The 13325-nt window shown below is 47.5% G+C and overlaps 1 protein-coding gene across 5 annotated transcripts in view; it reads left to right on the top strand.

Moving 5' to 3' along the window:
- Positions 1-935: 935 nt before the first annotated feature.
- Positions 936-13325, top strand: part of RAB11FIP1 (RAB11 family interacting protein 1) — a 29969-nt gene continuing 17579 nt past the window's right edge. For all 5 annotated transcript variants that reach the window (XM_082863681.1, XM_082863679.1, XM_082863680.1 and 2 more), the window contains exon 1: positions 936-1362. In XM_082863681.1, the coding sequence (XP_082719807.1) occupies positions 983-1362 (380 nt within the window). In that variant the 5' untranslated portion in view covers positions 936-982. The remainder of the gene's footprint in view (positions 1363-13325) is intronic.

Here is a 13325-nt window from a genome sequence, read left to right as displayed (position 1 = left end):
GCAATCTGATGATCAATAGATATTTGAGTCTTTGAAGTAGCATATTGGGAATGAAGGGAATCAGCCACTCTAATGGAAACTGGGAACGAGAAAGTGCCTGACTGGGAGCTCAGAGATAAAGAGCGAGGAGAGACTGCAGAGGGTCCAGCCAGGGAGAAAAGGGGAACTGCGGGGAAGGGCCCCGTTGGGCAATCCCATTTTCAGTTCCTCCTTTCGTCCCCTTCCCCGACTTAGCCTCTTGGCCTCACCTTATTTGGTCAGGGCGGGGCAAAACAGAACACTCCTACGCCGTCTCAGGCGCCTCCTGCCTTTCCCTTCTCCTTTTCGGGTCCTCAAAAGATCCTCCTCGCTCTTCCCTCACCTGGCACCTTCCCCGAACCCACTTTCCTCCATAGCAACGCCCCCCGCGGCCAAAGTAGGAAGAGCAACGAATTTGGGAACGCATTCATAATTACCCTTGTAGCTACCGTTTATTGGGAACTCACCCTGTGCCAGGTAACATTTTTTTATAGCAATTCTATGAGGTGATTGTTATCTCATTTTACAGATAAAGAAACTGAGACCCAAAGATATTAAGTAATCTGTGCAAGGTCACACATCTGCCGGTTGGCAAGGCCAGATTGGAAATGAGGTGTGGCTCCCCAGTAGCTACTCTGGCCACTTCCGGTTGGGCCGGGAGACCTTTGGCAGTCGGAGACCCCTGCCCTCACCTAGCACCTCTCAGACCCGAATTCTTCAAGCCCCGCCCCCGCCCGCGCCGAGCCCGCCCAGTCCTCGGCGCCCTGGAGCCTCGCCCGGCCTGCGCGGAGGAGGCGGGCCCAGCACCCGCAGGTGGGGCGGGTGGCGGGGCGGGGCTGGGAGGGGCAAGGCATAGAGGGGGCGTGGCCGGAAGCCTTAAAGAGGCCGGCGCGGCGGGGCGGGCCGTAGGGGCCGCGGGTCGCGGCGATCTTCTCAGTTTCGTTTGGACCGCAGCGCAGCCACCATGTCCCTGGCGGCTTCGGCGGGCAGGGGCCCGGGGGCCGTGTGGTCCCCAACGCACGTGCAGGTGACGGTGCTCCAGGCTCGGGGCCTGCGGGCCAAGGGCCCCGGGGGCACGAGCGACGCGTACGCAGTGATCCAGGTGGGCAAGGAGAAGTACGCCACCTCCGTGTCGGAGCGCAGCCTGGGCGCGCCCGTGTGGCGGGAGGAGGCCACCTTTGAGCTACCGCCGCTGCTGTCGGCTGAGGCAGCGCCCGCCGCCGCCGCCGCCACCCTGCAGCTCACCGTGCTGCACCGCGCGCTGCTCGGCCTCGACAAGTTCCTGGGCCGCGCCGAGGTGGACCTGCGGGAGCTGCACCGGGACCACGGCCACAGGAAGACCCAGTGAGTGCGGGCCGGGGGCGAGGACGCGTGGTCTGGGCGCCGAGACCCTTTTGAGTGTGTCCCCACCAAGGGGACGAACGGAGCGAGGCCCTTCTAGAGGGATCCCCTCGGCCCGTACTACTATTCTCACCTAGCTTCACCTTCCTGGGCTCTCCCAAGTGTGTGGCTTCGGGTACCCGGAGAGTTTTTGAATCTGCAGGACGGCGCTGGGCGTCTGGAACTTAGTAATCACTTAATGAATTTTTGATGAATCGAAACTACCTGTGGGCTGACGAATTACTCTTATTTAGTTGAGTAGCGTGTATATTTGATGTACGCATTAGCCTCCGTGGAAAGCCTCCTGGGTATTTAATTGTACTGGACACTGAGCTGAGAATGGCTGGGCCGGGGCGCAGGGAGGACCCACTGGAGCAGTGAAAGCCACTGACACTAGGGCCCTAGAGGCTCGCCCAGGGGCTGAGCTGGGGCGTTACAGTGCGGTGGGGACTGGGGAACGGGGAATGCGGGCTGCCTGGGGAGGGCTATCCCCCAACCCGACCTCACAGCCGCCGAAGGGGTTGGTCAAGAGAATTTGCCCCGCCCTCCTCTCCGCCCCTCCCTCAAGAATGCTAGAACAGTTTGGTCTTCACTTTCAGACCGAAAAATACTAAGCGTGTTTGCCCCGGGCCCCAAAGGAGTAAGGATTTCCCATTGATGGCTGGAGCCAGGGCCTGCCCTTGGCCGAGCTGAACTGAAAAGTAAGCATTGTTTCTGTCCGGAGTTTGTCAAGTTCTCTGGTCCTACTGGGTAGTGGGGAGGGGATGGCTGCTCACCTGTAGCCGCCGCACCCCCCCCCCGCCCCCAAGACTTCTCTTTTAGGGTATCAGAGTCCCGCAGGGAAAGCAGGGCGAAACCCTGTGCACTCCAAAGTGTTACCGATTTATTTGTTCTCTTTCGCGGGTGTTTGGAAGGGAACATTTGATTATGCTCATCTAGTGTACCGACAACTAGCCTCGCTTAGCTTAATTGGTTACTTTGCTGGACCTTAAATATGCAAGGCAGTCATGTTATCACCTAACTCCTGTGGTTTACGAAGCACTCTGATCCATATTGTGTGTTTTAGATATAAACGGTATTTCAGCTTTCCCTTGTGAAGGAGACAGGAAGAGCCAGAGGATTTGAAGTTACCAGACTCCCCTTTCTGTAGGGTGCTTGCAACTGTAATACCTGCTCCTCTTATCTGGCCAAAGATGAACAGGCATTTCTGAACTCAAATCAGATAAAAAGAGAGAGCCTTGAGGTGAGGATGGATGGGGTATCTTTGTGGCATCAACTTACAAGCCATAAGGTGAGCAGCAGCGTCTTTGCTGAGCTGGGGCTGAAGCAATGCTAATTTTCCATTTGACTAAATGACATTTGGGGCCTGGGGTTGGCTTCCTTTCCAGCTTCAACTAGGCACCATTGGCCGTCCTTTGTCTTGTCCCATCCCGAGATGTGTGGATATTATCGTCTGTCTCTGCCATCTGTTTCTTCTGTGAACCTTTTATTCCCTTGAAAGATAGATAGCATCTTCCTGCCAGAGATGGGGATTCCAGATTCCTGGGTCTGGTGCCCACTCTCGCCCTGACTCATTGCTGGGCTTCAGGCTGCTCGGTCTCTAAACATCCAAGTTGCCTTATGTATAAATGGAGCTTGTGGCCAGACTTAATTGATGTTTATAAGATGTTTCCAGGTTGCTGGATTAATGGAGCCCCGTGTATAGATTCAAAACGTTCTGTTACTGCTTTGGGAGGAATGAAAATCTCCTCAAGTTCCCTGTTTCAGGAAGGGTACAGTCTCCGCATCTCCATTTTTCTCATCCTCTCTGATGTAATTCTAAACTTAGATGATTACTGCTGTCTCTATCATATGAGCTTGTGACCACTTAGAGTATCAGCTTATAGGAAAATGGTACTTAGTTGATAGATTTTTTTTTTTTTTTAGTTGATAGATTTTTAATAACTGCAAAGGAAGCCTTCTTTGCTCTGCTAAGCAGTAGGTGAAATTGCAAGCTTTCCACCTGTCACTTGCTGGGACTTTCCAAGGTGCTGGGGAAACCCAGTTAAACTAAGCCTGTCTGATGTCCTGGTACATCACTTGGGTGCCCAAGGTAGCTGTGATTTGGAGCATGAGATATACACTGAGAGGTGGGAATTCAATGGAAAGAAACTGGTTGGGCTAGGAAGATCATTTGAACTAGCTATTAATGGTTTGACTCCACCTTAGACATTAAAACCAAAACCAAAACAAAAGCTCAAATCTTGGTCTGCAGTTTTGTATGTGTGTGTTAATGTGTGCATGTGTGTTCATCTCTACAGAGAACAGTTGCTCCTCTAGAGTATGATTTTTTTCCCCCATGGGTCCAGAAGCTAAAACTCAAGGCATTAAGAGCTAACTGTGCTGATATTTTCATTTGTTCTCTTAATAAGCCCCCATGTATCATATATCTGGAGTCAAGAGAATATGCTTTTTGTAATGACTCAGATTTTGCAGACCTCAAATTTAGTGTGATGATACATATCTTTAAAGCACTAAACAGAGGCTGACATATAGATAGGATCCATTTAACAGGGAAGAGTGTTTGGCCCCTTTAGTTAAGAAAAAATGGAAATGAATTGATTTTGCACTTATACAACTGTCCCTCATATCCGAGGGTGATTGGTTCCAGGACCTCCACCGCCCGCCCCCCCCCCCCCCCCCCCCCGGGATAACAAAATCTGCAAATGCTGAAGTCCCTTATATAAAACGGCTTAATATTTGCATATAACCTCTGCACATCCTCCTGTATACTTTAAATAATCTCTAGCTTAGTTATAATACCTAATGCGATATAAATGCCATGTAAATAGTTGTAAATACAATGTAAATGCTATATAAATAGTTGCCAATGCATGAATCCAAGTTTTGCTTTTTGGAACTTTCTGGAATGTTTCTTTTTCCAAATATTTTTGATCTGAGGTTGGTTGAATCCAACATGTGGAACCTGTGGATACAGAGGGCCGACTCGTGCGTACTTATCTGGGGTCTCAGCTGGGCCCCGGTTAAATGGGAATCAGTTAAGTCCCGTGATCATAAAACAGACGTGAATCTGAGAGGAGGCAGAATCAGGTGACTAGCATGTGGATTTCTCTGCTGTCCGGTCTCATGTAGTTTGGGGTCCTAGACTGAAAACAAAACAAAACAAAACAAAACATTTTTTTTTTTTTTTGCGGTACGCGGGCCTCTCACTGTTGTGGCCTCTCCCGTTGCGGAGCACAGGCTCCGGATGCGCAGGCTCAGCGGCCATGGCTCACGGGACCAGCCGCTCCGCGGCATGTGGGACCTTCCCAGACCGGGGCACGAACCCGTGTCCCCTGCATCAGCAGGCGGACTCTCAACCACTGCGCCACCAGGGAAGCCCCAAAACATCTTTTTAGGATACTAAGAGCAATAAAAATGGGAGAAATAATCTCTTAAAGACAGATTAAAATAAATATTCAGGCTGGTGCCTGGAAGGCCATTGTGTAAGTAAATAGGATGAAACTTGATACTGTGATAGCCTTCCAGATATGAAGAGAGACTGATGGAGGGTCATTTTCTCATATTTCTTGAAGATTCAAGAGGAAATTTGGTTGCATGTGAAAAAGATCTGGATACTGATAAAGGTTAGACATTTTGAAGAACTGTAAGTATAGTAAGAAAGAGTGACAAGCTGTCAAAGGAAATTCAGGTGATTAAGGAGGGCTAGACAGTTGTTTTTCTGGGAGAGGTGGAGGCATAGAGGTGACAGATGAGCACAGAGGTCTCGAATTCACAAATCTGAGCCGTCAGTGTTTGCACTTATACCTCTGGGTTTCCTAAGCACATTTCGGCTTTTTATAATAGACTAGAAAATTCGAGCAATGCTGTTACTGCTTAAGTTTTTCTTTTCTTGGGATTCCCCCTAAAGATGCCATTGGGCGTTACTGGAAACCCTCCCACCCAGTGTAGGAACCTGATAGCTCACGTCCAGGACGGGGATCTGTGGGTTCTGGGATAAATAACCCCAACCTATTCACAGCAGGGGAATGGAGTGACTAAGAAGGGGGAGGGTGGCTCAAAGTCACAGTTCCATCGATGTGAAAGATGTTCCCTCCTGTTTTTCGTGATATGATTTGATGATGATTTCATTTAGAAGACAGTTAGCATGGGGAAAGTTCTAACTGCCTTTTTCCCCCTTGTTTTTAACGTTCATCCATACTTTTAGTAATTATTTTTTGATGCCTACTATGTGTGAGGCACTTGGTATACATTGTAAACAGTGATGAACAAAACACACATGATCCCCGCTTTCAGAGAGCTGAGAGCCTTGTGGGGGAGATAGCCAGTAAGCAAATGAACACATAAATGAACAATCCTGTATTGGGGTGAGTGCAGTGGAGGAAGAGAACAGGGTGTCATAAGAGAAAAGAGCAGGAAGGAGGTTGCAGGTAGCCTCTCTGAGGCAGAGACCTGAAGGATAAAGAGGAATTTTCCCAGGGAAAGGTAGAGGAAGGGGGAGCAGCCTGTGCAAAGGCCCTGAGGCAGGAATGCCTGGGAAGCTGGAGAGGTTGCATCCATTGAGGCTGAAGAGGAAGGCAGGGCTTCGTTGAAGAGCAGTGGAAGCCACTGAGTGTTGAAAGTAGAGGGGTGATGTGATGCAGTTCATGAAAGATCACTGTGGCTGTTGGGTGGAGAGCAGATTTGGAGCAGGCCTAGCCTGGAATCAGACAGGTGAAGTGGGAGGCTCTGGCAGGAATCTAGGCAACCAATTATGGTGCTTGGACTTGGGTGACAGGCATGGTCACGGACAGAGGTAGGTGGATTTCAGAAGTATTCCGGAGGTTCAGTTGGCCTGACTGGTGATGGGTTGGGTATGGGTGGGCGTGAGTGAGAGGAAGTGATAAGAATGAACAAACAAAATAAGGAGAACTTGCTGTTGAAAATGAACCAGGAAACGGTGGCAGATTTCTTTCCCTGGCAGTCACCGTGACACAAGAGTGAGGTCACCATTACAAAGACAACACCAGCAGTGATACCTGTGCGCTGAGTGAATGAGCAGGAAACACCATTGAAACCAGGGTGTGTATATGTATGTCTTCAAGTGTTTACAGTTTCAACACAGGCCAAGCCTTTGTTTTGTAATAACCCGATGTGACCTCCCTGGTTGCCCCAACCCGCTGGTAGAGTCACTTCTGCGAGGACTACAGGACTAAGAAAAGGAAAAATAATAAATAACACGAGGGAAAATAAACCTGTAAATGAAAACTACGCCTCTGGAGGCAAGTCAGTCAACCATGTAAAGGTTTCTCACATCAGGGAAGGTGAGCGCACAAAAGAGCCTTGTTTTGCTTAACTTCCTTTTGGTTACAAAGACTTCTGTTGTATTTCCACAACTACCATCAGAGGAAGGCTTTTCTAAATAGTATCTCTGTCATTTTAATTGTAGTTATTAACTAAAAAATGTTATGATTACATTAACAGTACACGTGCTTATTAAACGGTCATCAACTCCAACATGCACTTGCTGACACCACTCTCCCTCTCCCTGGACGGTAATCTTAGGTATCCATTTGGCCGCTCCAATTTTAATTGCCATACGTCCGAGAAAGCTGTGCTTCTCACCCTATACTTTTGGAGGGACGCTCACTCTGGCCTAGCTCCAGAGGATTAAGATGCCCTGCCCAAACGTGGGAGCAATAGAAGGGCATTTAAGACCTTCTCTTCATCTCAGAGCCATGCCCTGGGTGGCCTATTGTCCTGGGCCTGGTGCGGATCTCTAAGCCTCAGGGTCTTTGGGGTTTTTTTTTGGTTTTTTGGTTTTTTTTGGCCGCGCTGTGCGGGATCTTAGTTCCTTGACCAGGGATCGAACCCTCACCCCCCTGCATTGGAAGCACGCACTCTTAACCACAGGACCATCAGGGAAGCCCCCCTCAGGGCCTTTGAATTCCAACACAATTAACACCCAGACACGTGTATGGCCTTTGAAGAAAGCCAACATCCACTGTGTGGAAAAAACTTGGTGAGCGGGTTGTGCTCCCCTTAAGGGGTCCTGGGCCAGATCTCAGGCCGCAGCTGGCTCAGCAGGAGACCAGGCCAGTTCCTCTGCTTTCCCCTTGGCCAGGGACCACTTCCATCTCGTTGTTTGCTGTGTGACCCAGCCTAGTTGCGCAGATGTCTCTGAGTGTGGTCCCTGTAGACACAGGGCAGGCGGTCGTTTGCCCGTGTGGACGTGGAGAAGTGTTTAATCTTACTTTTAGCCCAGTGGATTAAAGACTAGGGGTGGCCTCGGTATGAGGTCAAAGCCCCGCTTCTCTCCGTTTCCCAGTGTGCTGTCTGGCTTGCTCGTCAGCACCCCTGCTCAACACTGGCAGGTCACCTGCAGCTTGGGGCTTACGGTGCCCTTGGTAAAGGAGCCGCTTTTAGCCACTAATGAGACGAGAAATTCCTTTCCTGCTGGGACAGGTCTGGGGATGATCTGTTAGAGCAAAATCAAGGGCTTTCGTCTCCAGGGTGTCCCTGAGGGACACATTTAGGAATGTGCCCGTAGGGAGAAAAAAGCCAGCTGTAATTAAGTGTCTTCTCCTGAATGCTGGCCTCTGAGTGGAGCAGAGGGAAGGCATTTATAGGAAATCCCAGAAAAACCCTTTCTAGAGGTGTGACCGCTGCACACTTCACTTTTAAAATTCTTGTTTATTCAAAAGGACATGGCTAACTGAGGGAGAACAGCCAAGGCTTCCAGAAAGCCTGGTCTGAAAAGGCCTCTTGTGATCCTAAATAACCGCTGTCCTGCGTGAGGGGCACCAGTGGCAGGCGGGCCCTGAGTTATTTCTTCAAGAGTGTCGCCACCTACAGCACCAGTCCTGTGGGGTTTCCTTTTACGCTAATGGAACTTTTCGTTTCTACTGATCATTTGTCATGAGAACAGGGTTTTGAAATCCTCTTGGTATGGGGTTTTTTCGTCCTCCTTGGGACTTACCTGATTACCAGATAAATCAGATGCTGTGCTTCCCTGCCGGGAGCTCCCACAAAAAGGAGTGTGAGTCTGCCTGTGGGGTAGAGTGGACTGAATGTTCTTTGATGTCTGTCATGCTGAAGTTGTTTTCTTTTGTCCTGGCCGAGAGGTGGTGAACCAAACCATCACATTTTCTTTCCCCATCCTTAAAGAGACCCCACAGAGACTGTTCTTTGGCAGATCATGTAGACTACATCAGTGGCATTTACTTTTGGGCAAGAGGCGAGATACCAGATCTGATGTTAGAATATTAACATTTGTGGCTTTTTGAGATATGGTCAAGTAAAAACTTGGTAACTAGATGATGGCAGGAGTGGTAGACTTACATGTTTATAAATGTGTTAATTTTTCTAATTCTTAGAGAATCTTAAAACACTGGTGCTTGGTTTTTTCTTTAGTCTTTACCTACAAGGAGTTTGGTATTGCTTTCAACTTAGAAAATATGTCTTGATCCTTATACTGCAGTCAGTTATGCCATCTTGGCGTATGTCTGAAATAGTTTGGGGGCCTCTGTTTCTTGTCTCTCCCACCTACTTAGAAATCCTGTGGAGTTCTGAGGATCATTAAATCTCAGGATAAGTTATAGAAATTATTCACCAATTGTGGTATTTTTAAAAATTGTATGTACTTTTTAATTTTGGAAATTGTGTCATACAAACAATTTTTAAAAATTATTTATTTTTGGCTGTGCTGGGTCTTCGTTGCTGCACGCGGGCTTTTTCTCTAGTTGCGGTGAGCGGGGGCTACTCTTCGATGTGGTGCGTGGGCCTCTCATTGCAGTGGCTTCTCTTGTTGCAGAGCACGGGCTCTAGCCATGCAGGCTCAGTAGTTGTGGCTCACGGGCGCTAGAGTGCAGGCTCAGTAGTTGTGGCGCACAGGCTTAGTTGCTCCGCGGCATGTGGAATCTTCCCGGACCAGGGCTCAAACCTGTGTCCCCTGCATTGGCAGGCGGATTCTTAACCACTGTGCCACCAGGGAAGTTCCACAAACTAATTTTATAATTGAGTCTTTTCCCGCTCCCTTCAAATGCAAATCATTGTTATCTGTGTTTGATGGCTTAAGATTGGATCCTTAGGAATACAGTCAGTCAGAACTGTTGATATCTTAAGTTCCCGTTTGAGAACCATGTTTGAGAACAGTCAGTCAGAACTGTTGATGTCTTAAATTCCCATTTGAGAACCATGGGTGAACGACAGTATAAATCACTTCACAGAACATCATACAACCATTAAAAATGGTCGGTATGGAGACTGTAAGACAATTATCTTTAAAAACACGCTGCAAATAGAATTGCATGTGTACTCTGGTTACTACCAAGTCATAATCATAGCGAACACTTACTGAGTGTAAGTGCCAGGCACTGTTCTAAGCTCTTTACATATATTAAGCCATTTAATCTTCATTACATCCTTATGAGGTAGGTGCTTTTAACCCTGTTCCACAGACAAGTTAAGTAACTTGTCTGAAGCCTCTCAGCTAGTAATCGTTGAACTATGCGGGGAAAAAGACTTCAAGAAAATACAGCAAAAGGGAATGTTTGAATTAGCATGAGAGAAAGTCGATTTTAAAAAAATATTAAAAAAATTTTCTATAACCTGTTTTAGTTACTTTCTAAGGGAATTTCTGTAGAGCAAATAGTATAGGAAGATCAAAAGCGTTTTCAACCTGCTTTTTCTGTGATCTCTCCTTTGCCATGTCATTTACTGGCTTTTTAGGATTGAATTTGGTGACTACAGATAGCTTTTCAGTGCTTCCAGAATGGCTGTTTTAGGGATTAGGGTAAAAAAGGAGCCATTTACAACCCTCATGATTTACCACCAGGAAGTTGATGATGGGCAGAGGGGAAGGTCCACCTCGGGGGTGGGGGGGGGCAAGGCTGGCTGGTCGGTGATTCTGTATTCACACTTAGGTAGTTAGGACTAGCTATCTTGGTCAATGACAAAACCTGTTAAACTACTTAGCTTCTGGAGGATACACACCAGAAACCTTTTATAGGTCATAAACATCTCTGTCCCTGTTCGCTGTGCATTGCCTCTAGGCTACCAAGAGAAAAGTCTGGACACTTTACCCATGTGGAACCAGTCCTTTTCAGAACCCCTTTTAGATGTCCTCCTCTGCTACCCTCACGTGATTTTTATTGTTTATTTTTATTCCCTGGGAAAGACGGTGAATAAACTGCTTCTTAAAATTTCTCCGTCTAAGAAAGATCAAGTGCGTCCTCCATCTCAAATGTTAGACTCGGGTGCTCTTCTGTTCTTCCTGCTTCTTTCCTCCCTTGAGGCCAAACTCCCCTGTGTCATGAAGTTTAGTTACCACGGGGGATGATTCATGCTATAACTCATGGTTGAGTTTTTGTGCAGGAAGGGAAGTAGGCGGTCCCCCATTGACCCTGGAGTCCACATCAGACCCATAGACAAGGACCCCTTGAAATTAATGCTCACCCATTAAAGTGAAGTGACTTGTGGAGCTGGTGGTCTTCCTTTGCCTTGCCTTTCCTGGAGCCTCCTGTGTCTCATGGGAGGGTGCAGGCTTAATTCATTTTGCCGAGTCCCTAAGTAGGTGGTTCTTATAGCCCCTTGGGATTTCAATTAGCTGAGAACCTTCTTTGTGTGTGAGAGTCCTTGTTTTAGCAGGAATTTCTTTTCATGTCTAATTATTTTCTCACACTTCATAGTCAGAAAGAAAAGGCAGCAGTTGTTTCATTGTAACAAACGCTTTGTGATGTTTGGTGAGCGAGCTCTCTACTGGTGGGTAAGCTTTTCAGCGAAGAATCTGGCCTCTTCGTTTTGTATTTCCAGTGCCTGCCGTGCAAAAACATGAACCGAACCGAATCTTTGAAGCCATCGTTTCTCTGTGTCTTGAATCTTTGAAGCCAACATTTTTTCTGTCTGTGTCTACCCCTCTGGAATGTTTTAAAGGAAAAACATGTTTGCTTCAGCTGCAGACAGGTTATTTTTGAGGCGTACCAGTCAGTCCTTTACAAGTGTAATCCCGCACGTCTGCAGGGATGCACTGTGAGACCTTTCATTTCCCAAGAGCAGGAACCACACTGCCCCCGCTCTCCCACATTCCGATAGAAGGCCCCCTGGGACCAGCTTTCCTTGTATTGAGAAACCTACGTTCTGAGGCAAACCAGCCCTGAGAATTGGACATGGTTGGGTGGTTTTAGCTGTTCTCAAAAGGAGTGTTTAAAAAGCCCAGGAGGACTTCCCTGGTGGCGCAGTGGTTAAGAATCTGCCTGCTGATGCAGGGGACACAGGTTTGGGACACAGGTTTGAGACCCGGTCCGGGAAGATCTCACATGCCACGGAGCAATTAAGCCTGTGCGCCTCAATTACTGAGCCCACATGCCATAACTACTGAAGCCTGTGCGCCTAGAGCCCGTGCTCCGCAACAAGAGAAGCCACCGCAATAAGAAGCCTGCGCACCACAACGAAGAGTAACCCCTGCTCGCAGCAACTAGAGAAAGCCCGTGCACAGCAACGAAGACCCAACGCAGCCAGAAATAAATAAATAAAATAAATAAATGTATTAAAAAGAAATAAATAAAAAGCCCAGGAGATTTGACAATGCGGTCCAGACACTAGTTCCCCAGCCTGGTGACTCGGGAAGCAGACCCTGTGTCCTGCATACTGTATATTTTCCTTCCTGTACCCAGTTCATGCTTTTTTACTTTTATTCATTCTTTCCCTTGCTGCTCTTAATAAGGCATCTTTCTGAAAGTGTAGAAGACTTAAATGAATTTTTCTATATTTTTAGCTGTTGCCTTGTCTTGTGTTTGACCAAGAAAACCCCAAACCAAAAAACTCCCAAACAGTAGGGCAGCCTGTTTGGATAATATGATTTTTGCTTGTATGTTCATTTCCAAGGTCCTCACGTGACTGAGGGGCATGGAGATTAAAGTTTTCATTCTGTACCATTTTGTATGATTTGAATTGTTATCCTATGCGTGTTATTACTTTAAAATACAGTTTATATACATTTCTTGTCACTTTCTGTGTATTCAGAGATCCTTTTAATTTTGGAAGAACTAACTTTTAATTATAAGTAAAAATGACTATTTGCTTATAGAAGGGATCCTTTTATTTTTCATTTTTTTGATAGGTTGCAGGATGTTTTAGAATATGGGCCTAAAAATAAACTTTCTACACTGGGATTATGGCTTTCTCTCTGTACTCTGCCCTTTGTACTGGGAAAGCCCAGCCCTGATTTCTGAGATGATTCAAGCTTTCTGGGCCTTCGTGAATGGTTGTGCTGGGACACAGCCACCCTGCTGTCTCAGGCCCTGCTGGGACCTGATTATATATGAACTACTTCTGTGAGGTGCTGGAATTAAGTGCACTGAAAATCAAACGGACAGAAACACTGATAAATTGAACCAATGCTTAAATGTTGGAACCCACAAATATGTCCTGCTTTGGAATTTCTTAGGGTGAGACATTTATGGATCATTGCTTTCATGAACTATCAGATTATACTAGTGTCAAAGATCCCTTGCTTAGGGCTTCCCTGTTGGCGCAGTGGTTGAGAGTCCGCCTGCTGATGCAGGGGACACGGGTTCGTGCCCCGGTCTGGGAGGATCCACATGCCGTGGAGCGGCTGGGCCCGTGAGCTATGGCCGCTGAGCCTGCGCGTCCGGAGCTCCGCAACGGGAGTGGCCACAACAGTGAGAGGCCCGCGTACCGCAAAAACAAAAAAGATCCCTTGCTTAAGCTGTGTGAATTTAATGATCAGGATAATATTGCTAGAAGAATTCCTGTCTTCCTTTCCAGCTTTAATAAATCCAGCAGACTCACAGGGGTTACTTACCTGCCTACGATTCAGTCTGCTTTTCACGTCCTTAAATAGCCCTGTGGCTGTTCTTGGCTACCTGGTCTTTGGTTTTAGGCTTGCGTGTGAAAATAAGTGACAGGAACAGTTGAAGTGCCTGTTC

This window comes from Leucopleurus acutus, assembly GCF_964270905.1.
Source record: "Leucopleurus acutus genome assembly, chromosome: 21".
In the NCBI taxonomy this organism is placed as follows: Eukaryota; Metazoa; Chordata; class Mammalia; order Artiodactyla; family Delphinidae; genus Leucopleurus; species Leucopleurus acutus.
Note: the sequence above shows the minus strand (reverse complement) of the source record. Positions and strands in the feature narration are given on the sequence as shown.